This window comes from Thamnophis sirtalis, unplaced genomic scaffold, assembly GCF_051295495.1.
Source record: "Thamnophis sirtalis isolate CommonGarterSnake01/CBP01778 unplaced genomic scaffold, rThaSir2_p1.2 scaffold_4, whole genome shotgun sequence".
Lineage (NCBI taxonomy): Eukaryota > Metazoa > Chordata > Lepidosauria > Squamata > Natricidae > Thamnophis > Thamnophis sirtalis.
In genome coordinates this window covers 64539313-64562711 of record NW_028261384.1, presented here as the reverse complement: position 1 = coordinate 64562711, position 23399 = coordinate 64539313, and the positions used below count along the sequence as shown (strand labels likewise).

Sequence of the window (23399 nt, the reverse complement as noted above, 5' to 3'; positions counted from 1 at the left end):
CCTATTACCACCTCTGTGCCCCCATTTTCAGCCTCTGCACATGCTGTTTTTAGCCTCGGCATGCCCTATTTTTCACCCTTTCAGGGTAGAAAATGGGGTGCATGGAGGCACAATAGGCAATGGCAATCCCGGCAGCCTGAAACAGCTGATCCAACCAACATTCAGCTGCTTGTGCTAATCAAGCTGTACTGAATCTGAAACATATGTCCATGTGTAGGTGAGGGTGCCCATATTAGTCTTGTCCCTGCACTTAATAATCCAGTTAGTAGCCCTGGCTGAAATTGAAACTGAAATACACTGTTTGCTGCAAGGAGGCAAATTGCTGAGAGGCAGAGGCAGATTTTTTTCTTGTTTTCCTCCCCAAAAGCTATGTGCATCTTATAATTTGGAGTGTCTTATACTGTGAAAAATATGATATTCATTTTCCAGATTCAATTTCAATAACATTTTATAGATTTTAGCAATAATATATTCATCATTGCCACATAATGAAATTTCCAATTTATTTTTAACAAAGTCAAATCCATAACTTTTTTTTATCCAGATAAACCTTTGTTTCAGTTGTTGATAGGTAAAGCAGTGGCATACATAATTTTCTGATTCAAGTTCTTTCCTTGGCTTTATTAATGGGTCACCAGAGTTGAAAGATAAAATTTTACCATACGTCAACTAGTCTGGCTTTGCCACCATTTCTTTTCTTAAAAAGACTTCCTATGGTGATCCCCAAAGAGGCAACTTTGTAGAGAGCCTTGTTTTATATTTATTTATCTTAGTGTGGCACATATAACAAGATGGTTATTGAAATCAAGATTAATTTTGCCTTTAACATAACGTATGTAGCTATGCCATCCAAATATTAATTCATGGCCCTGTTATTCAAGTAACCTGTTATTCTGGAGGCACACCCATTGTTTTGTCCAAGTCAAACGGCATGCATCAAAATACAATTTCATATCTGATAGACCTAAATCTCCTTTTTCCTTAGCATCTTTCAGTAGCTAATGTCTAATTCTTGGTTTTTGGATACTATTCTAATATCACAACACAATCTCCACCCATTACAACCCTGCAGGTGATATTTTGACAGAGATAGAGTTTTGCATCACTTTTTGTCATCTGCTTATGTATGGTGTTTACTATGATTAAATAAATAAATGCCCCACACAGAGTTTGCCTGTAAGATATCAGTAGGATAATAAAAATAACAACATCACAAATGTTATCAAAGTAGAGTTATAGCATACTTCCTCTAACTTTACATGCAAATCAGGGATTTATTAAATTGTATGTATTGCATGTGTATAGCTGGACATTATTTTAACTAGCTTAACAGTTAAAGAGGCTGAATCATTCTATCAAGTATTTATGATACTTGTTATATTTTGCAAATCAAAAGGAGAAATATTGTATCAGGAATACAGACAAATTTGAGGGTCACAAATTCTGGTAGTCTAAAATCTACAAAAATCAGACAAAGTTAAATTCTGTAATTAAAAAAATTAATCTTGAACTCACAAAATAAAATTTTGATTTAAATATCTTTAGAGTGAAGTATAACTTTATTCATATTTTTCAGTTTGATATTTTGTTTTTATAATAAAGTTTTCAGTGAATGTTAGATTGTACCATGAAAGACAATTTTTAACCATCAGTGTAATGTAACTACAATTTACAAATATAAATTGTAACTGTTGCCAAACATCAAAATTTTGATCACGTGACCATGAGGATGCTGCAACGGTCGCTAAGTGTGAAAATGGTCACTAAGTGTGAAAAATGGTCATCAGTCACTTTTTTCAATGCCATTGTAACTTTGGTCACTAAATGAACTGTTTGAAAGCTAAGGCTAGCTTGCATTATAATGCCTTATGCTAGCTTACATTTTCAAGAGAGAGAAGCTAAACTCCTTATTAGAATTGAAATACAAATGAATAGAGTAGAGTAGAGTAGAGTAGAGTAGAGTAGAGTAGAGTAGAGTAGAGTAGAATAGAATAGAATAGTTTATTAGCCAAGTGTGACTGGACACACAAGGAATTTGTCTTTGGTGTATAGGCTCTCAGTGTACATAAAAGAAAAAAATACATTCATCAAGAATCATAAGCTACAACATTTAGTAATAGTCATAGGTTACTAATAAGCAATCAAATTATACTAGGAAACAAATTATTGATTTTTTTTTAAAGAAACTCAGTATGTGCTTCCTGATTATTAAAAGTGCAAATTCAGTGTCAATGATTTCTGACTATTTAAAATATAGTCTAAGACAATTAAAAAAAAGAATCCACACAGAATAAAACTATTTTAAAAAATCCTATGCATATAGGATTATTTTAAAAGGATTGTTTTAAAATACATTAAAAGCCGAGCGGAGGGAGGGAAACCACTGCCCTCTAAAGGCCACATTGGGAACGACACTTCAGAGAAATAAAAACTTTTTTAACAGCATCCTTTTTAAATCGGGAATTTTTGAACACGCAGCGGGACACGGGACAAATTTTGAAAAATCGTGACTGTCCCGCCAAAAGCGAGATGTCTGGTCACCTTAGTGTAATGTGATATCTAAAACCAGTCTGCTTCCTTATCAGTCAGACCAAATTGAATGTAATTTTAATTACTCAATGGGAGGCTTAGAAGATGTAAATGCATAGCCTTCTGTCTGTAGGCTGTAGCAGGTTGAGGCTGTAGCAGGTTTATTTGATAAGAGACTTTCATCGCTGTTGTCATCCATGTCTCTTTCTGCTGATTATTCAATTAACAGTTTTTAATCTTTGCCCTTTGCCAGGCAAAAGCCCAGCCTTTCAGAACATGCTAAGCAAATAGCAGGTGTTTAATAGATTTTTAAGCAAGATTGAGCTCTTTGCTCTCTGTTTTTAACAGAATAAAATTTAAATCTATAGTTGCCAATGACAGCGTTAGGCTTTGCCTCTATTCTTTATTTTTTAAAATTAGCCTTCTCCAACTTGTTCTCCAGATATAGATGTCCTGTTAACTTTGGCTATTCTGGTTTTTCCTAGAATGGAATCTCATATATCAGTTTAGGAAAGGTTGAATTTTCTCTGTTCTTATTCTGGAGATGATTTGCTCTTTCCATTTGGAAGAACATTCCAATATCAAGGAAGGAAATAAAAAAGGAAATGTGGTCCATTTGAGCTTTTGAAAAAAAAAGCTTGCTTTTGTTACAAGTATTCTATAATTCCGCTGGCTTTAGTCACAGATTGAACTGTCTCATAAACAAACAGAAGAGAAATAGCTGATTCCTTGGGAAATTGAACAAAGATATGTAGCTAGCTATTCTGGTAATCTGAAAGTATTAGGTTTGAAGGAAGGGTAGCCTATCCTGGATGAGATTACACTGATCAAATATATTTGCAATTTAAATATTCTTCACCTAGCTTTATCTATAGATGTAAAGGAAGCAGAATCAGTCAGGAATGGCAACAGTTGCACTCTTTCCTGAATACATTAATGACAATGCTATATTCAAAAGCACTATTCAACTATTCTGGTGTCACAAAAGTCACAAAAGAAATTGAGTACTGTAACTATAGTACACAGGTTTTAACTTCCCGAATAATTTCACTAGATTTTAACATGATATGTTCATTTGGATATATATATATATATATATATATATATATATATATATATATATATATATATATATATATATATATATATATATATATATATATATATATATATATATATATATATATATATATACACATACATACACACACACACACACACACACACACACACACACACACACACACACACACACACACACACACACACACACACACACACACATATATATATATATATATATATATATATATATATATATATATATATATATATATACTTAAAGTCACAACCCCTGGTATGCCCAAGTATGGGAGGAAGGTCACACTTCCACTCTCTGTCATTAGGCTCGTCACAAGAGACCATCCAGACAGAAACCCAATATTTTTTACTGTTGCCTTTTTGTTACATTTGCTATATTTATGCTGATAAATAAATAAAGGGAGACTAGTATAGATCTATTTCAAGCTATTTAGCTCTCAAACTTGGGTATGGCTAGCTGATGAGAGCTAAATAGCTTGAAATAGATCTATACTAGTCTCCCTTTATTTATTTATCAGCATAAATATAGCATATATATATATGTGTGTGTGTGTGTGTGTGTGTGTGTGTGTGTGTATTTGGTTATTCAGGTTTTCTCCCGCGTAAAATTGGAGGTGTCTTCGCGACATTTCGACAAAGTCTCATTCGTCATCTTCAGGCTTCGTGCTTCCAGGAGCAATGTGAGATCTTGGCTGTTTCTTCCTTTTAACTGCCAGTGGGGGTTTGAGCTGATTGGGTAGGAGCTTGGCTGTGTTCTGATTGGGTGGAGGTGTGTTCTGATTGGTTGGGGGTTTGTGTTTCATGTAAGGATAGGAGGGGTTTAAGTGGCTGATGGTGCAGTTGCAGTCTGGCTTCTGGTCCTTCTGAGTGTGGGCCTGGTGTCATTCATCATGTTAGGGACTTGTTTATCAATAAGGGCAGGCTTCCAAATGGCTGGCAGGTAGGAGGTATCATCCTGCCTGTTCATGCTGTGTGGGCGTTTTTCTATCTCGATGGCTTCTCTGATTATTCTGTTGTTAAAATGTTCAGTCTGTTCTGGTCTTTTTAAAGTCAATTTTATGGCCTGTGGCTTTAAGGTGTTGGACCAGGGAAGAAGTTGGTTCCTCTTTTCTGATTGCGTTTTTGTGTTCTTCAATCCGTATACTTATTCTTCTGTTGGTTTGTCCAAGCTCCCACCCAATCAGCTCAAACCCCCACTGGCAGTTAAAAGGAAGAAACAGCCGAGATCTCACATTGCTCCTGGAAGCACGAAGCCTGAAGATGACAAATGAGACTTCGTCGAAACGTCGCCAAGACACCTTCAATTTTACGTGGGAGAAAACCCGAATAACCAAAGACCTACATACTAACACCCGCGAAAACCTCAGAAAACACACACACACACACACATACACATACACACACATACACACACACACACATTTAAAATACATATATACAGAATACAATTTAAATTGTGAAAGCGACTTTCAATTTTACATGAAAATAATAATAGGAATATACAGTCACTCTCATCTTGTTCTGAAGTTGCCATATATCAAATTAACCCCTTTGTCTTGCTTTTTTAGCCTGCTGATGCATGGAGGAAAGGACAGGCCTTCAGTTACACAATTACATCAGCTATCTTCACTTTATTTACTTCATGTGGATGCTTCTGGCCCCTGTGTTTAAACCCAGTCTAATATAATGTGCATGTTTGAGTTGTGCAATCCTTCTCATGCATCGTTAGGGAATTTATTTTGATAATTTTGGGTAAAATGACATTCCTGGAATCACATGTTAAGTAGTAACATACTTTCATTTGCCTGTAATATTACAGTTGGAATGATATTGACCCAAAAGTTCCCACATTAGGTGTGTATGAGTGTAACTATAGCATCTGATGGATAAGTATTTCTACCCTTTCAGATTTCTTTTGATATAAGGGATGGGAAGTGACCAAATTGGCTATTAGTGAGTTTCTTGTTTGACAGATAAGCATTTATCCAAGAGAAGCTATCAGTTCTGAACTGTTATGTTGATTATTCCCATTTTTGAGATGAGCAAGGAGTCTTAGTCGCTAAAAATAGCCTTTGTGTTTCATGCAATTAAATTAAGTAAGATGATTATGTGGAACTATACGGTAATTATATTTTGCATTCATAGACCTATTTTAATGCTTCAGTTTCGCTAGCTATTTCTATAACATTGTGCCCAATTTCCTTTGCAAGCAATGAATAATAATTCCCAGCTTTATTGTTGTGAAATAGAAATAATTTATTATAGGATAAATTATAGTTTGGCATTTCTGTAATGGCTAATTTTTATATAAATTACAGAAAATATCTCATACTACAGTGTATTTGATGATTATTTTTATCTTGTAAATCAAATGCCGAGGTGGCGCAGTGGTTAGGGTGCAGTACTGCAGGCCACTTCAGCTGACTGTTATCTGCAGTTCAGCGGTTCTAATCTCACCGGCTCAAGGTTGACTCAGCCTTCCATTCTTCCGAGGTGGGTGAAATGAGGACCCAGACTGTGGGGGCGATATGCTGACTCTGTAAACCGCTTAGAGAGGGCTGAAAGCCCTATGAAGCGGTATATAAGTCTAACTGCTATTATAAAAAAAATGGAATGATTAGGATTAAAAGGAGCCTATTGCCTTTCTCTTTATAGATGCAATTAATGAAGTTGTATTATGGTTAGACGTACATCCAGAAATTACAGCTTCCTGCAATAACACCAGCAGAACTTCAAAAGACTGCACTACTTGTACCATCATATATTTTAAGAAAATACTTGGTCAAAACCTAAGATGCTGGCAGCAACCCATATCAACCATCAGTGTGTAATGGCTCCTCTCCTAACTTGAGAAAGTAAAGACTCTTGAAACGGATTATTTCAAAAGGAACTTTTAATCAAGCAGGATGGAGACCATTAGAAGTAAAGCAGCATCTGCAAACCTTTAGGCCATGCAAATGGGATTAAGTTGATAATGACCCCTCCCTTTTGTCCGAAAGCAGATTCTGACCAATACATGTTTGAAGATGCTTCCTTAACTCTTCTGCCCTGGGAGTCAATAAAGCACGCGTTCCCATGGCTATCTCTAGTTAGACATCAAAGTTATATATCCCACATGGCTGTCACAAACATCCCTCCAGACATGTTGGGACCTTGAGTCTCCTGGTTACAGGAAACCACTTGTAAAGTTGTTAAACTCAGTTGTTTCAGATGTAGCTAATGATTTAAGTCCGAGGCTCCCCTCCTCCCAATTGAATAGCAGTATCACTTTTAGGGATCTGACATGCTGCTGTTCTTTAGAAAAAGGAGAGATTCACCTGTGGAAAAATAGGAAAAGAAATTGCATCATAGTATTTCAACAAGGTTTGTTAGGGTATTGGGAGTGAAATTTTTTCAATAGGGCAGGGGCCCTAAGGTGGTGTTTCTCTACCCATTCATTTTGGACTGAAGGTAAATGCGTCCAAGCAACTAAGTATTGGGTTTTCCTCCTGTGGGTCCTAGAGTCCAGGATTTACTTAATTTTAAAATGTTGTTCGCCTTCTATCATGATAGGAACAGAAGGTGTAGGTGCATGTGGTCTGAGTTGTGAGATTACTTCTCGTTTGAATAAATTAATGTGAAACACTAGATGGACTTTCCTGAGTGTCTTTGGCAGGAATAATTCTACTTTTACTGGGTTGATAACTTTGATGATTGGGAAAGGTCCGATGAAATGTGGCCCTAATTTCTTTGATGGTTGCAACGACTTCAGGAATTTTGTCGATAGGTATACTCTATCTCCAACATGGAAGGGTTTGGAATCTACTCTTTTGTTGTCAGCTTGAGTTTTGAAAGCCTCTCTAGCTTCCTGTAATCTAACCACTGGCCATGTGTTTTGTAGGTTGTCTATCCATTCTTTTAGTGCGGGGATGGTGGGTTTCTCTGTGGGTAGTTCAGGCGTGGGGCTGAAATCCTGGCCTGTTGCTACTCTAAAAGGGGTGAACTCCGTGCTTGAGTTCACAGCGTTATTGAAGGCCACTTCTGCAAAAGCTAAAAGATCAACCCAGTTGTCCTGTTGAAAATTAATAAAACATCTTAGGTATTGTTCTAGAACCATGTTCCGATTTTCGATTTGACCATAGGTGCACGGAGGGTGACTGGAGCTCAGTCCTTGGGTGGTGTCCAGTAAGTTTAAGAATGCCTCCCAAAATTTTGAGTTGAATTGGACCCCACTCTTAGAGATGATTCTCTGTGGGGCTCCATGAAGGTGATAAATGTGTATCAGGAATAACCTGGCTAGACTTTTGACAGTTGGGATCTTTTGGCATGGTATAAAATGTGTCTATTTTGAAAACAAGTCTGTTACAACCCAAATGACAGTATTCCCTGTGCTTTCTGGTACTTCAACAATAAAATCCATAGCTATCTCCTTTCAGGGTGCTGAGGGCTTGGCTACCTTCTGTAACAGTTCTGGCATTTTGCCTTGGCATCTTTTGGCTGCCGCACAAATTGGACAGCTGGCTACATAGCTCTCTATGTCCTGTTTTAGTGATGGCCACCAAAATTGCCTTTTAATTAGATGTAAAGTTTGACAAAACCAAAGTGTCCTGCTAGTTTGGAGTCGTGGCACCATTCCATTAAGTACAGTCTTTGGCTGGCTGGAAAATACAACTTCCCTCCCACCCAAGCTAGGTTATCTTTCAGCAGACAGCTGTCTTTGTGGCTCAAAAACCATTCATCGGTGGTTAAAGCTTGTTTAAAAGTTTGGGTAGTGTCAATGTCCTCCAGAGTTTGAGTTTGAGTTTATTGGTCTTGTATGCCGCCCACTCCCGAAGGACTCCGGGCGGCTTACAATAAACAAGGGAAGGGGATAAATAAACAAAACAACACTTTAAAATACGCAACATTCACAGTTACCGTGGGGCTGGATATTTCACAATCCCTCCCGGCCTGCTGGAGCAGCCAGGACTTGGTGGCTTTGCGGAAGGCCAGGAGGGTAGAAAGGGTCCGGATCTCCACGGGGAGGTCATTCCAGAGGGATGGAGCTGCAACAGAGAAGGCTCTCCCCCGGGGAGTTGCCAGCCGACATTGGCTGGCAGATGGAATCTGGAGGAGACCTAACCTGTGAGATATAATCGGTCTATGGGAGGTAATCGGCAGGAGGCGGTCTCTCAGATACCCAGGTCCGATGCCATGTAGGGCTTTATAGGTGACGACCAGCACCTTGAAGCGGGTCCGGAGACTAATGGGTAGCCAGTGCAGCTCGCGGAGGATAGGTGTGATGTGGGTGTACCTGGGTGCACCCACAATTGCTCATGCGGCTGCGTTCTGGACTAACTGAAGTCTTCAAACACTCTTCAAGGGCAGCCCCATGTAGAGCGCATTACAGTAATCCAGTCTTGAGGTCACAAGGGCATGAGTGACTGTCTGAAGGGCCTCCCAATCCAGGTAGGGTTGCAATTGGTGCACCAGGTGAACCTGGTCACAGCCGACAAATGGTGTTCTAAAGTCAGCTGGGGATCCAGGAGGACTCCCAAATTGCGGACCCTCTCTGAGGGGCATATAATTTCACCCCCCAGCCTGAGAGATGGAATACTTGGCCAATCTTTGTGAGGGAACATCAGAAGCCACTCGGTCTTGTCTGGATTGAGTGCCAACTTGTTTGCTCCCATCCAGACCCTAACAGCCTCTAGGCACTGGCACATCACTTCTACTGCTTCGCTGAGTTGGCACGGGGCTGACAGATACAACTGCGTATCGTCCGCATATTGGTGGTACTTAATCCCGTGCCGGTGTATGATCTCACCCAGCGGCTTCATGTAGATGTTAAATAGGAGGGGGGACAGGACCGAACCCTGCAGCACCCCATAGTTGAGGGGCCTTGGGGTCGACCTCTGCCCTCCGACCAACACCAACTGCGACCTGTCCGAGAGGTAGGAGGAGAACCACCGAAGGACGGTGCCTCCCACCTCCCGCAACCGTCGCAGAAGGATACCATGGTCGATATCGAAGGCCACTGAGAGGTCAAGGAGCACAAGGATAGAGGGGTGACCCCTATCCCTGGCTTGCCAGAGATCATCGATCAGCGTGACCAAAGCAGTTTCAGTGCTATAACCAGGCCTGAAGCCCGACTGAAAGGGATCCAGATAATCGGTTTTATCCAAGGACCGTCGGAGTTGAGAGGCCACCACTTTCTCAACAACCTTCCCAACAAAGGGAAGGTTGGCGACTGGATGATAGTTGCTCAAAATGGCTGGGTCCAGAAATGGTTTCTTCAGGAGGGGTCTTACCACCACGTCCTTTAGGAGGAACGGGAAAATTCCCTCCCGGTGAGAGGTGTTAACTATCATCCAGCCGCGTGTCACCTCCCTACTGGTCGAGACCAGCCAGGAGGGGCACGGGTCCAGTATACAAGTGGAGGCACTCACCGCTCCCATGGCCTTGTCCACTTCCTCAGGAGAAGCAAGTTGAAACTCAATCCATAAAGTATGCTCAAGACCTTCCCCCGGTACCTTGGCTGGTACCATGCAATTGGAGTCCAGCTCTGTCCGAATCCAAATCCCATAGGGTCCATCAGGCACCTGGGGTGGAACCACCTAATCAGTTCCCCATCCCTACAGTGGGGGATTGGTTTCTGAAAGTCAAGCCTCAGTAGGAAGTGATCAGACCATGACAAGGGCAAGGTCTTAATGCCCTTCAACTCTAGATCACATCTCCACTGCTCCGAGAGGAATACGAGGTCAAGCATGTGACCCGCTGAATGAGTCGAACCCCGAATTACTTGGGTCAAGTCCATGGCTGTCATGGAAGCCATGAATTCCTGCGCCCCGTCAGAGCGTTCATCAAGTGTAGGCAGGTTGAAATCCCCCAGAACCATAAGCCTGGGGAACTCCACCGCCAACTCGGCTACTGACTCGAGGAGCGAGGGGAGGGCTGTTGCAATGCTGTTGGGAGGTAGGTACATTAGCAACAAACCCACTTGACCACCAAGGTCCAACTTAATCAACAGGGACTCACACCCAACAAACTCCGGAGCAGGGATCCTACGAGGAACTAAAGACCTTCAGACAATGATAGCCACTCCCCCACCCCTTCACTGGGGTCGCGGCTGATGAAGCACCTGAAATCCTTCTGGGCACATTTCAGTGAGGGGGATTCCTCCCTCCGGACCCAGCCAGGTTTCAGTAATACATGCCAGGTCTGCCCCCTCGTCTAAAATTAGGTCCCGGACAAGGGGAGCTTTGTGAACCACAGACCTGGCATTTAGCAACAACAGCCTGAGACCAGGGCCCTGACAGTTCTCGCCATCTGGCCCTGGAGTGGAACTAGCAGGGCTGGAAGGAAGGATCTCTGTGATGTAGCAAACCATCCTTCCCCGGTAATGGCTAGCCCTGAAGTTCCCATCATACCTGCCTCTCCCCATAGTGACTGTAATGCTCCGGCCCACCCCCACACCCATAGACCCCATATCCCCTCCCACTGCCACCACTCCATCCGGCAGGCGATTTTTGTCACTCATTCAGGGACGGGAGGTAGGCCTGGGTTCCCTACCACTTCTGCAATAGCACTCAGTGGAGGAGGCACCAGGCTGTACTCTCAATCCTCTCATACATACACAGCCACTCATCCATGCATTCCCCACGTATGTTAATTAAACACAAAAAATACAACAATATGAGGTTAAAAAAAGTGGGTACAAACATCAGCCAGGCACACCATTCACACTACATTCCTAAAATGTGCGGAGCACTGCGCAAGTATGGTTAAGATAGTCAATGGTGCGGAAGGAGGAGGGAGAGCTGCTCCGCCCCTCTCCCTTCCTCAGGTCCTGAAAAGCACCCAAAGTCAAAGGTCCCCAAAAAACCGTGATTGGGTGGGCGATTGTAAAATAGAGGGCAGATGGAATGATGTCACTGATAGTTGGAATAATATTCTTGGGATAGCGGTGGGCAGCCATAGTCGCAAGAGAAGGAGCATGGGTGTAGATCTGAAAGTCCAAGAGTCCAAGTTCGTAAATAAATAAACAGAGAGAGCCAGATGGTAAAGGTGGTAGAAGAAGGGAGGAGGCTCCGCAATCGCAGAAGAAGGCGGGGAAGGGCTGCACTGCAAAGAGGCCCTGATGGAGTAGAGCCAGGGTGTGGGGGGATGGTCACAAGACACCAAGAAAAATCCGCCACCCCCTTCTGTCCAAGGCTGCCATCCAGCACCGCGTGAATCGGCCACCCCACTCCCCAATGCTGATGATAGACTGGTGCAAATCCACAGGCTCCTTCCAGTCTCGTAAAAGTAAATAGAAAGCTGAAACAAGACCGGCAGGGTCGCCACAAGCCATTGAGGTGATTCAGGATGGGGGGGCGCCTGGGGGGGCCGTAACGGGGACAACGAAGCCTGATGATCAATCCCCTTTGGCGCCATCTGGGCCAGCTACCCCCTCCCTGGCATGATAGTCCCCTGTTCAGTCCAGTCCAGAGTGGCTCTGCTGGGTCTCCCAACCAGGAAATAAAGTTGCAAGGCGCCGGCCTTGTTAACACTGCCAGAAGCAGCGTCGCCAGCATGAAATCGCCATCTTCACTGCTCGGCCAAAGAAACGAGCGAAAACGCTGCATAGGCTGGGAGCCAGCCGAGAACGGCGACTCCCCAGCTGATCGCCTGCCCGAGTCCCCTAGGTCATACTCTACCATTGGGGCTCCTTTCCAGAAGACTCGTAGCTGAAACCGGTGGTGTTTTCAGCATTCCTTCTGCCTGTCTCGCCGGAGCGAAAGCGACTGACTGTTCTGCAGCTCGCACATTTTACAACCCAGTATCCCAGGGAAAACGAGTGTCTCGTGTTGAATTGGCTTGCTATCAAAGAGCTATTTAAAGCGCCCTTCTTTCTCCACGCTCGCTGTTGTCGCCCTGTTGATGACGTCAGCGATGCGGTTTAATTGGGCGCGGCTTAGTCGAGCACGGTTTTGTCATGCCACGATATCCCACATGGCTACCACAAACATCCCTCCAGAGATGCTGGGACCTTCAGTCTCCTGGTGACAGGAAACCACTTCTGAAGTTGTAAAACCCAGTTGTTTCAGATGTAGCTAATGATTTAACTCTGAGGCTTCCTTCCTCCCAATTGAATGGCAGTATCACTTTTAGGGATCTGACACAGTGCCTGTTCATAATATTTCTGATATATTTTTAAATGTTTAGTTGACTGAGTTTCATGTTTAATGAATAAAGTTAATAATAATAATAATAATAATAATAATAATAATAATAATAATAATAATAATAATAGGTGGGGCCCGACTAGTAACCAATGCCAAATCCAGCGGAACAACTGGCCGCTGTGATACAATTGTATAATAATAATAATGGCATTAAAATTAAAGTACCTAGTCACACAACAGAAAAAGCATCAAAGCCAAAGTGGAAAATCCGTTTAGAACAAAAAATCAAAAAATTAAGGGCAGATGCTAGTAACTTAAAGAACATGCAGGAGCAACGGCTTAAAAACTACAGACCAATAACATGCTTGCCAACAACCTTCAAATTACTCACAGGCATTATTGCAGATAACATGATGTATTATTTGGAAACAAACAACATCTTGCCAGTAGAGCAAAAAGGCAACAAAAGAAGGAGTAGGGGCACAAAAGATCAGCTTCTAATTGATAAAATGATATTAGAAAATTGTAAGAACAGAAAAACGAACTTGAATATGGTCTGGATTGATTACAAAAAGGCATTTGACTCACTGCCACATAGTTGGATCATAAAATGCTTAGAAACAACTGGCATTAGCAAAAATATTACATCCTTTACTGAAAAGGCGATGAAACAATGGAGAACTGAGTTGGCAGTAGGGAATGAGATCTACGGAATGGTTAATATCAAGCGAGGAATTTTCCAGGGTGATTCACTTTCACCTCTTCTCTTCATCATCGCAATGATCCCACTATCAGTAATCTTTAAAAAAATGAAATTAGGCTACCAAACAGCCAAAGAAGCTGAAAAAATTTCGCATTTACTATATATGGATGATTTGAAACTCTATGGAAAGTCAGAAATAGAAATCCAATCATTGACAAACACAGTCCGAGTACTCAGCACCGATATTTCAATGCAGTTTGGCATGGAAAAATGCGCCACTGTATCCATAAAAAGGGGCAAAATCATTGCATGTGAGGGAATTGAAATGCCCAATGGCCAATTAATTAAATGCAAAGAAAATGAAGCCTACAAATACTTAGGCATTCTGCAGTTGGATAACATCAAGCATGGAGAAGTAAAAACTATTGTCAGGCGAGAGTACACCAACAGAGTTAGGAAAATTTTGAAATCTAAATTGAATGGTGGAAATACAATCAAGGCCATAAATACCTGGGCAATACCAGTTATAAGATACACAGCTGGTATAGTTAACTGGACACAAGCTGATTTGGACCTTTTGGACCGAAAAACCAGGAAACTAATGACAATGCACTACAGTTTACATCCACGTGGTGATACTGATAGACTATATCTGCCCCAAAAATCAGGTGGCAGAGGATTATTACAAGTGAAGCAAACAGTTGAAGAAGAAAAACATGCACTGGCTGATTATTTAAAAGAAAGTCAAGAACATCTATTAATCGAAGTAAAGAACAAAAATCTACTGAAGGCCCAACAGACGAAACAAGAATACAGAAAAGATGTGATAAAATCAAGAATGGAGAGTTGGCAGAACAAAGGACTGCATGGCCAATTTCTGGAAAAAATAAAAGATAGAGTGGACAGTGAACAAACTTGGTTATGGTTAACAACAGGTACATTAAAGAAAGAAACAGAGTCACTAATCCTGGCTGCGCAAGAACAAGCTATCCGCACAAATGCCATTAAGGCCAAAATCGAAAAATCCTCTGATGATGCCAAATGCAGACTTTGCAAAGAAGCTGATGAAACTGTTGATCACATACTCAGCTGCTGTAAAAAAAATCGCGCAGACTGATTATAAATTGCGGCACAATTCAGTAGCACAAATGATCCATTGGAATTTGTGCAAAAATTATAATATTAAAACAGCAACAAACTGGTGGGAACATCAGCCTGAAAAAGTCACCGAAAATCAGATGGTCAAGGTCTTTGGGATTTTCGCATACAAACAGACAAAATACTGGCGCATAATACACCAGACATCACACTGGTTGAGAAAAATAAGGTCACAATCATAGACATCGCAATACCAGGTGATAGCAGGGTCGCTGAGAAGGAACATGAAAAAATCACAAAATACCAGGACTTAAAAATCAAAATTCAACTATTATGACACAAATCAGCAGTGGTAATTCCAGTGGTAATTGGCACACTGGGTGCTATTCCAAAAGCACTGGAATTACAGTTAAAACAGTTAAAAATTGACAAAATCACCATCAGTCAAATGCAAAAAGCCGCACTGCTTGGATCTGCACGCATATTACGAAAATACGTTACGACATCCTAGGCCCCTGGGTGGGGCCCGACTAGTAACCAATGCCAAATCCGGTGAAACAACTGGCCGCTGTGATACAATTGTATAATAATAATAATAATAATAATAATAATAATAATAATAATAATAACAACAACAACAACAACAACAACAACAACAACAACAACAACAACAACAACAACATCTTGAATGGAAAAGTCAGAGTCAACGCAAAAGGAATATATTAGGAGGGTCCGCAAAATATTAAAATCAAAGCTGAATGCTGGAAACATAATTAAAGCCATTAATACATGGGCAGTTCCAGTGATATGTTACTCAGCTGGAATCTTCAACTGGACTTTGGCTGGACTGGAAAACTTGGACTGGAAAACACAAAATTTTTTGAATATGTACCATGCTTTACATCCATGAAGTGACACCGACAGGTTGTACCTGCAAAGAAAAACAGGAGGCAGGGGTTTATTGCAAATCCATCAAACTGTAAAAGAAGAAAAACAAAGTTTGAATGAGTATGTGAACCAAAGTACAGAAAAATTGCAGCAGGCTGTGAAAATGGAGAACAGCATAGAAACAACAGAAACAAAGGCAGAATATAAGGAAAAATAGATTAAATAGATGGAAAACCAAAGCTTTGAATGGACAGCACTTGAAAAACATTGAAGGAAAATGTAATGACAACTTGACATGGACATGGCTTAAGATGGGAAGTGTCAAGAAAAAAATGGAAGGTTTAATACTGGCTGCTCAAGAACAAGGACTAATGCCATAAAAGTGAAGATACAAAAATCCACTGTCAACCCAAACTGCCAACTTTGCAATAACAATATGTGAATGCAGCAAAATCGCACAAACTGATTACAAAGCTAAAAGTATGATTTACCTGTATCCAGAAAGTTATGGGAACATAAAGTGGAAAAAGTTATCAAAAATGAGAAGGTGAAGTTCTTGTGGGACTTTCGAATACAAACGGATCATCATTTGGAGCACAACATGCCAGATATCACAATTGTAGAGGGCCGAAGTGTACAGTTTATTTTATTTTATTTTTTTTAATAAATGTTTTTTAATTTTAATTTAAAACAGGTACAGCATCTTTCTTTACATCTGTAGAAAATGTATCAATCAATTACAGATAAGTTTTGGTACATCTCCTCCACAGTCAACCAACATAACTCATATTAACTCAAGCATTATTATATATCCATTTTCATTTAACTGTAATTATTATTTAAAAATATTAATAAAAGTAATAATCTTGAACAATACCTGCCCACACCGGTGGGAAAAGGAAAAAAAAAAAAAAAAAGGGCAAATAAAAAATAAAAATAAAAAATAAAAATTAAAAATAATACAAAAAAAGACAAAAACGAGAAGGTGAAGTTCTTGTGGGACTTTCGAATACAAACGGATAATCATTTGGAGCACAACATGCCAGATATCACAATTGTAGAGGGCCGAAGTGTACAGTTTATTGATATCGCTGTTTCTGGAGATGCCAGAGTCAAAGAACTAGAAAAAATAATAAAATATTGCCACCTGGCCATCGAAACTACACAGCTATGGATGAAGCATGTAATAGTGATACTCACTATCATCGGGGTACTTGGCACCATGTCCAAGAATTTTACAAGATACATCAACAAATTGCAGCTTCCTGAAATAACACAACTCCAAAAAACTGTGCTACTCAGAACATCTTATATTTTAAGAAGGTACTTGGTTGATACCTAGGATTCTGGCAGCAAACCGTATCAACCATTAGCACCAGTCAATGGTATTTGTAATGCATTTTTGAACGTTCAGTTGGCTGAGTTTCATGTTTAATGAATAAACTATATAATAATAATAATACCACCAACACAAAACAAGCCTATTTCCATCTTTTGCAAGTTGAACTATTTACAATGCTTTATTCGGCCATTTAAGGATTTCTCATATAGTAGGAAATAGCATGTAGTATCAATGACAATTTTACCATGTTGTTGTAAGTATTGCAGGGGTGGGTTTCAGCCGGTACACACCAGTACAGGCATACCAGATAGTGAAATTTAGCATGCCTTCCTGTACCTGATCTTCTGGGGAGGGCGTATCCTCTGGCCTGCCCCACTGCTTGCTCCCTCTGCCTGTCTGCCCAATCTCCACTCACTCGCCCTTCCTGTCCACACTAGGCATGTCCCGGCCACCCACTTCCTTTGTTGGAGTGGAAGATTGGGAGAAGCCCATGTGGCATGTGCTCCCTTCTCTTTGACAGCCGCCTCATTTCCAATGGAGGGGAGGGAATCCATGCATTTTCCCTCCCTCTGCATGGATTCACCCACCATTGGAAATGAGGCAGCTGTCAAAGAGAACAGAGCAACACATGCCATATGGGCTTGCCCAACAGCCGAAGAAGGAACAGGAGGCAAGGATTCAGCTGTTGGACAAGCCCACGTGGAGTTCGCTCCCTTCTCTTTTACAGTCACCTCATTTCCAATGGAGGGGGGAATCCATGTGTTTTCCCTCCCTCTGCAAGGAATTCCCCCCTCCATTGGAAACAGGGCGGCTATCAAAGACAATGGAGCAGCACACATCCTGTGGGCTTGTCCAACAGCCGAATCCTCGCCTCCAGTTCTTTCTTTGGCTATCAGACAAGCCCACATGGCGGGCTCTGCTCCCTTATTTTTGAAAGCCACCTGGTTTCCAATGGAGGGGGGAAATGAGGTGGCTGTCCAAGAAAAGGGTGAAAGGACAGGCTGCAGGAAAATCCACCCCCTTCTCCTGCTGATCGTTCTGTACATGGGATCATAGCACCAGAAACACATCCCCAAAAGAATCAATCCAAAGCCTTCAGCCTTGCAATCCTGGGAGGGGCGTCTGTGCTACAATCCCAAAGAAATAATTTCTTCTTTAGGGGTCAGTGGAGGATCAGCTGCGGCAGCCCTGCAGAGTTGCATGTGGATCCCATCTCCCTTGGGCTTTTCCTTCAGCTGGCAGGAGGAGGAGAGAGAAGCTGCTTTGGTTACTCTCTTCCAGAAAAGGCACTCTTTTGGTCAGGAAGGGCTTAGCTGCAGACTTGGAACCCTGTGGTCTTTTCAAGTGTGTAAGCTGGGCAGAAGGAACGGCCCTTCCCCAAACCCAGACAGCACTACTCTCACCTCCCCGGTGTTCAAGCTGCAGCAAGTGAAGTGCCATGGGCAGCAGGAAAAACGAGGCTTCTTTGCCAGCCTTCCAGCTGGCAAAACAGAAATTTTTGCCAACTGGAAGGTATGTGTGTGTGTGAGGGGGGAGCAAGAAAGAAAGAGTAAGAGAGAAAGGAAGGGAGAGAGAGAGAGAAAGAGAGAAAAAAAGAAAGAGAAAGAAATGAAGTTGGAAAAAGAGACACAAGAAAGAAGGAAAGAAGAAAGAAAGAAGGAAAGAAAGTGGGGAGAAGAGACACAAGAAAGAAAAAAGGAAAAAAGTAAGAGGAAGAGAAAAGAAGGAAGAAAAGAAAGAAAGAGGGAGAGAGAGACACAAGAAAGAAAGAATGGAAGAAGAAAGGAGGAAAGAGGAAGAGAACGGAAGGAAGGAAAGAAAGGGAGAGAGACACAAGAAAGAAAGGAAGGAAGGAAGAAAAATGAAGGAAAGAAAGAAAGAAAGAAAGAAAGAAAAAAGAAAGAAAGAAAGGGGGAGACACACACATACACAAGATAGAAGGAAGAAACAAAGAAAGAAAATGGGGGAGAGACAGAAGAAAGAAGGAAGAAAGAAGGAAAGAAAGAGGAAGAGAAAGGAATGAATGAATGAAAGAAAGAGAGAGAGACACACACACAAGAAAGAAGGAAGGAAGGAAGGAAGTGGGGAAGAGAGACACAAAAAAGAAAGAGGAAGAGAAAGGAAGGAAGGAAAGAAAGAGGGAGAAAGAGACACAAGAAAGAAAGGAAGAAAAAGAAAGAAAGAAAATAAAGAAAGAGGGAGAGAGAGAGAAAGAAAGAAAGAAGGAAGGAAGGAAGGAAGGAAGGAAAGAAAGAAAAAGAAAGAGAACTTATGATCACAATTGAGCCCAAACTTTTGGTTGCTAAGCAAGAGCATTGTTAAATGAATTTCACCACATTTTACAAGTTGTTCACTCCCACCCGGTTACATGACTGCCAAGGCAAACCCACAAAATAGGCCACACCTACAGAATAGATTCGGAAAAAAAATTAAAACCCACTTCTGAAGTATTGGTATGTTTATCTTGTAGGAAGCATGATATTAAGTAGCTGATTTTCTTGCATTTGTTTCTGTTCTGTGCTTTCCCAGGCTTTATTGATTTTATTGTGGAACCTACTTTCACTGTGCTGACAGATATGAGTGAGAAGATTGTAACACCTCTCATCGAGGAAGCCTCTAACTCTGGTATGACGGGATTTAGGAGATCCAGGTCAGTTATCATATATATTTATAGTAGAAACTTCTACTTTAAGGTGTGTGTTTTGTTTGTGTTTGTACGTTTGTGTAATTTTTTTATTTTTCTGAGGTAAAAAAAGAGTGTTTAAGTCATATGTGATATAATGATCAAGAAATTATCCAAGTTGACCAGGCTAAAAAGACCATTGCAAGAATAATATTTGGAAGAAGATAAATATCCTGAAATATCCTGGAATAATCCTTTGGGATTATTTTCTGGACCAAATATATTTTATCTGCTCTTGATATTGAACCTTATTCCAAATAATATAATTGTAATTATAACACAGATATAATATTTAGAATAGTATCTAATTTATATGACAGTAAATCTACAGGGCTTTCAGCCCTCTCTAAGCGGTTTACAGAGTCAGCATATTGCCCCCACAGTCTGGGTCCTCATTTTACCCACCTCAGAAGGATGGAAGGCTGAGTCAACCCTGAGCCTGTGAGATTTGAACTGCCGAACTGCAGATAACAGTCAGCTGAAGTGGCTGCAGTACAGCACTCTAACCACTGTGCCACCTTGGCTCTTGCTATTTTTAATAATAAATTAAAATCAGAGCAAATCAGAATATGCAGTGTTTGGATTGCCTTATCATCAACTCCATGCCTCTATGATCCCACCTTGTCAGCTGATTTCTAGTTCAGCTGTCATTCAACTAAAAATTGGATAGCAATAGCAATAGCAGATAGACTTATATACCACTTCATAGGGCTTTCAGCCCTCTCTAAGCAGTTTACAGAGTCAGCATATTGGATAGAGCTGGCAGCAGACTGTTTTTCTGCTGTTTTTCCATTGGTGGGAACTTCTGTCCTTTCCCCTGTGTTTTTCTCCCTCTTCACAGAGGTTCCATTGCAATGACATCATGCTGAGCAGCTATTATTTCACCATGTGGTTGTTTTAGTTAGTAAAACAGTTCGTAAACAGAAGAGTGGATGTGAGAAGGGTTTAAAAGTATTTCTCAAGATTTGGGGAGTGAAAAGTATAGTAAAGTAGGAGGGGTTCCATCTTTTTTAAAAAATGGCAAGGAATATTCACATGTATCAAAACAAAAAAGTGAAAGGGAAAAATTGTAATGTGACTTAATATTTCTTAGCAATTAAAATGTCATTAATATTGTATATGCAATCCCAGTCTGAATAGCCTTAGCCCCTCAGAAGTCAAAAGATCAAGTGTCAACAGCACTGGGTCAGAAGGAAGTGCCTCACTCCACTGTTCCATCCTCACTGTGGACTTCAAATGTTTTAAAGCCACATGGACAGAAGTAGTGCAACAAAACCGAGAAAAGTGGAAAGCCCAAGCAATCAAAGGTAACAAAAACAGTACTGGAAAATAATTTGCAGCAAAATTATGCATAACATAGACCGACTTGTGACTATGCATGCAGAGGAAAAGTTCCTAAAGATACTTGGAGGTTTCTGGTGAGACATTTGTGTGAACCACAATTAAAAGAATTTCAGAGGGAGCACTACTTGTTCACATCTTTCCATATCTAATTCTTGCAGTGATATAGGAGAAAACATAAAGTGAAAGACTAAGGGAAGACTGTCTACTTCTTAATAGATACTCAAGCTAACCCTCTCAATATTAGTGGAAAAGAGTACTGTGAATATTTTTTCTTTCTATTATGGAAATCAGTTTCCTTGTATATTAATATTAATAGAAGGATACTAGGACATATGTAGAATATTGTATATTGATTTACTGTTTGAGTAATTTTATTTCCATGAATCAAATCCTTTCTATAAATTAATTTGATTTATTGTCTGTAGTTTAGTTCAATTCACTGAATTTTTTGAAGTGGATTTATAGGATACACAGGCTGTAATTGGTTTGTTTTCTAGCAATCTGCTCTGTCTAGGAATTAAGTTGATCATTATAGATACACAATTGTCTTCCAGATAAAATAAAATTTAAATCTATGGATTTCTAATGTATATAGTTATTGTGGGACTTCCAAATGCTTTTCCTTAACATGCTACAAATTAACATGCTGCAAATACATTTGAATAGATTTTTCTGTTCTATTATTGGAAAAACAACACTCCCATAAATTAGGGGGGGGATATGACAAAGGATTGGAGGTGGGGGAGAGTCAAGCAGACCAGAATTCCTCTGGTTTCAAGGACCCTGATGTCATGTACTGTACATGTGTACATAGGTACATTATTCGTATCTGGAAATTTGTAAGCATAGTGTTAAGGTTTGTAGCCTCTTACATCCCACAAGCCTTACATGTCTAAGTTTTATTTTTGGTCTCCAGACCACACCCTCCATCACCATACTCTTGATTTTCTGACATCCCTATCAACTTTTAAAGAGTTGACTCTAATAATGAATAGAAAAGGAAAAGTGAAAAAAGCACATTAGTTACTTTTGGAATACAAATCAGTCGTAAGAACCTATTCAGACTCCTTCATTACTACCATTGTACTGTCAAAATAATAGCCTTAAGTATGTATTAACTGAATCACCAAACATAATTAATTATTTGAAACATTATGGGTCCTCTCACTTATAACTACGTGAATCAATTTGATAGCTGCTGAAGACTGTCAATTGCAACGTAGTATTATGAATCGCAATAAATGGCAAAGATCAAAACATTTGATTGGAGTGTCAAAGGCCATACATCTTGAAGGTGATCACTCCACTTGGACAGCGAAGACACTTGCGGCTGCTCGTGAGGAATCTCTGGAATGGGCACAAAATCCTGCCAGTACACCACACAAAAAGGGGTAAAGCCAGTGCTGCTGTGCACAGAATTGTTGTACGCCACTTCAGCATGAGGCCACAATTCCACCCAATCATCTTGTTGGTAGTTGATGAAACAACGTAGATATTGCTCCAGCACAGAATTAATCCTCTCGCAGGCCCCATTAGTTTGAGGGTGGTGGGAGGAGCTTAACCCCTGGGCAGAGCCAATCCACTTCAGGAATTCCTTCCAGAATAGGGAGGTGAACTGAACACCCCTGTCTGAAATGATGCAGTCGGGTACCCCATGTAAGCGATATATGTGAGATGAACATCTTAGCGAGAGATTTAGCGGAAGGGATCTTGGAGCAAGGAATGAAATGAACTTGCTTGGAGAATAAGTCAGTAACAACCCAGATTACTGTGTTTCCTTGACTTTCTGGAAGTTCAACAATGAAATCAATGGAGATCTCCTTCCACGGGGCTGCTGGGTGAGCCACTGCCTGGAGCAACCCCTGGGGCTTATCCAGAGGATGTTTTGCTGCGGCACAAACGGGACAACTAGCTACATAAGCCTCAATGTCCTTTTTCAGTGAGGGCCACCAAAATTGCCTCTTAACGAGATGCATGGTCTTGACGAACCCAAAGTGTCCAGCCATCCGGGAGTCATGAGCCCGTTGGAGTACAATGGTCCTAATGGAAACAGGGACGTATAACTTTGCCCCAATCCAAGCCAATCCATCCTTCATAGTGCATTCATTCATGTGTTGCTGGAACCAGTCATCTTCCGTAAGGGCCTTTTTTAGGTCAGAGAGAAAGTCTTTTGTGATCTCCAATTTAGAAGTTGTTTAACTTCTAGTGACAACAGGAGCAGCCAGGCTTTTTGTGGGAATGACAGGCTGGACAATACTGAGTTTCAAACAGTTGTACTGAGGGAGTCTGGACAAAGCATCAGCCATAAAACATTTTCCTCCCAGAATGTATTTCAAAGTAAAATTGAATCTATTGAAATGCTGAGCCCAGTGCATCTGTTTGGGAGAAAGTTTTCTGGGGGTTCTCAGTGCCTCCAATATATATACTTAAAGTCACAACCCCTGGTATGCCCAAGTATGGGAGGAAGGTCACACTTCCACTCTCTGTCATTAGGCTCGTCACAAGAGACCATCCAGACAGAAACCCAATATTTTTTAAGGCAACAGTAAAAAATATTGGGTTTCTGTCTGAATGGTCTCTTGTGAC

General features: G+C 40.9%; 1 protein-coding gene across 1 annotated transcript in view; it reads left to right on the top strand.

Moving 5' to 3' along the window:
* PDE1C (phosphodiesterase 1C) overlaps positions 1-23399 on the top strand; it is a 477912-nt gene that overhangs the window by 407392 nt on the left and 47121 nt on the right. The window contains exons 14-15 of the mRNA XM_087714401.1: positions 19316-19436; positions 20601-20776. Of these exons, the coding sequence (XP_087570527.1) occupies positions 19316-19436; positions 20601-20776 (297 nt within the window). The remainder of the gene's footprint in view (positions 1-19315; positions 19437-20600; positions 20777-23399) is intronic.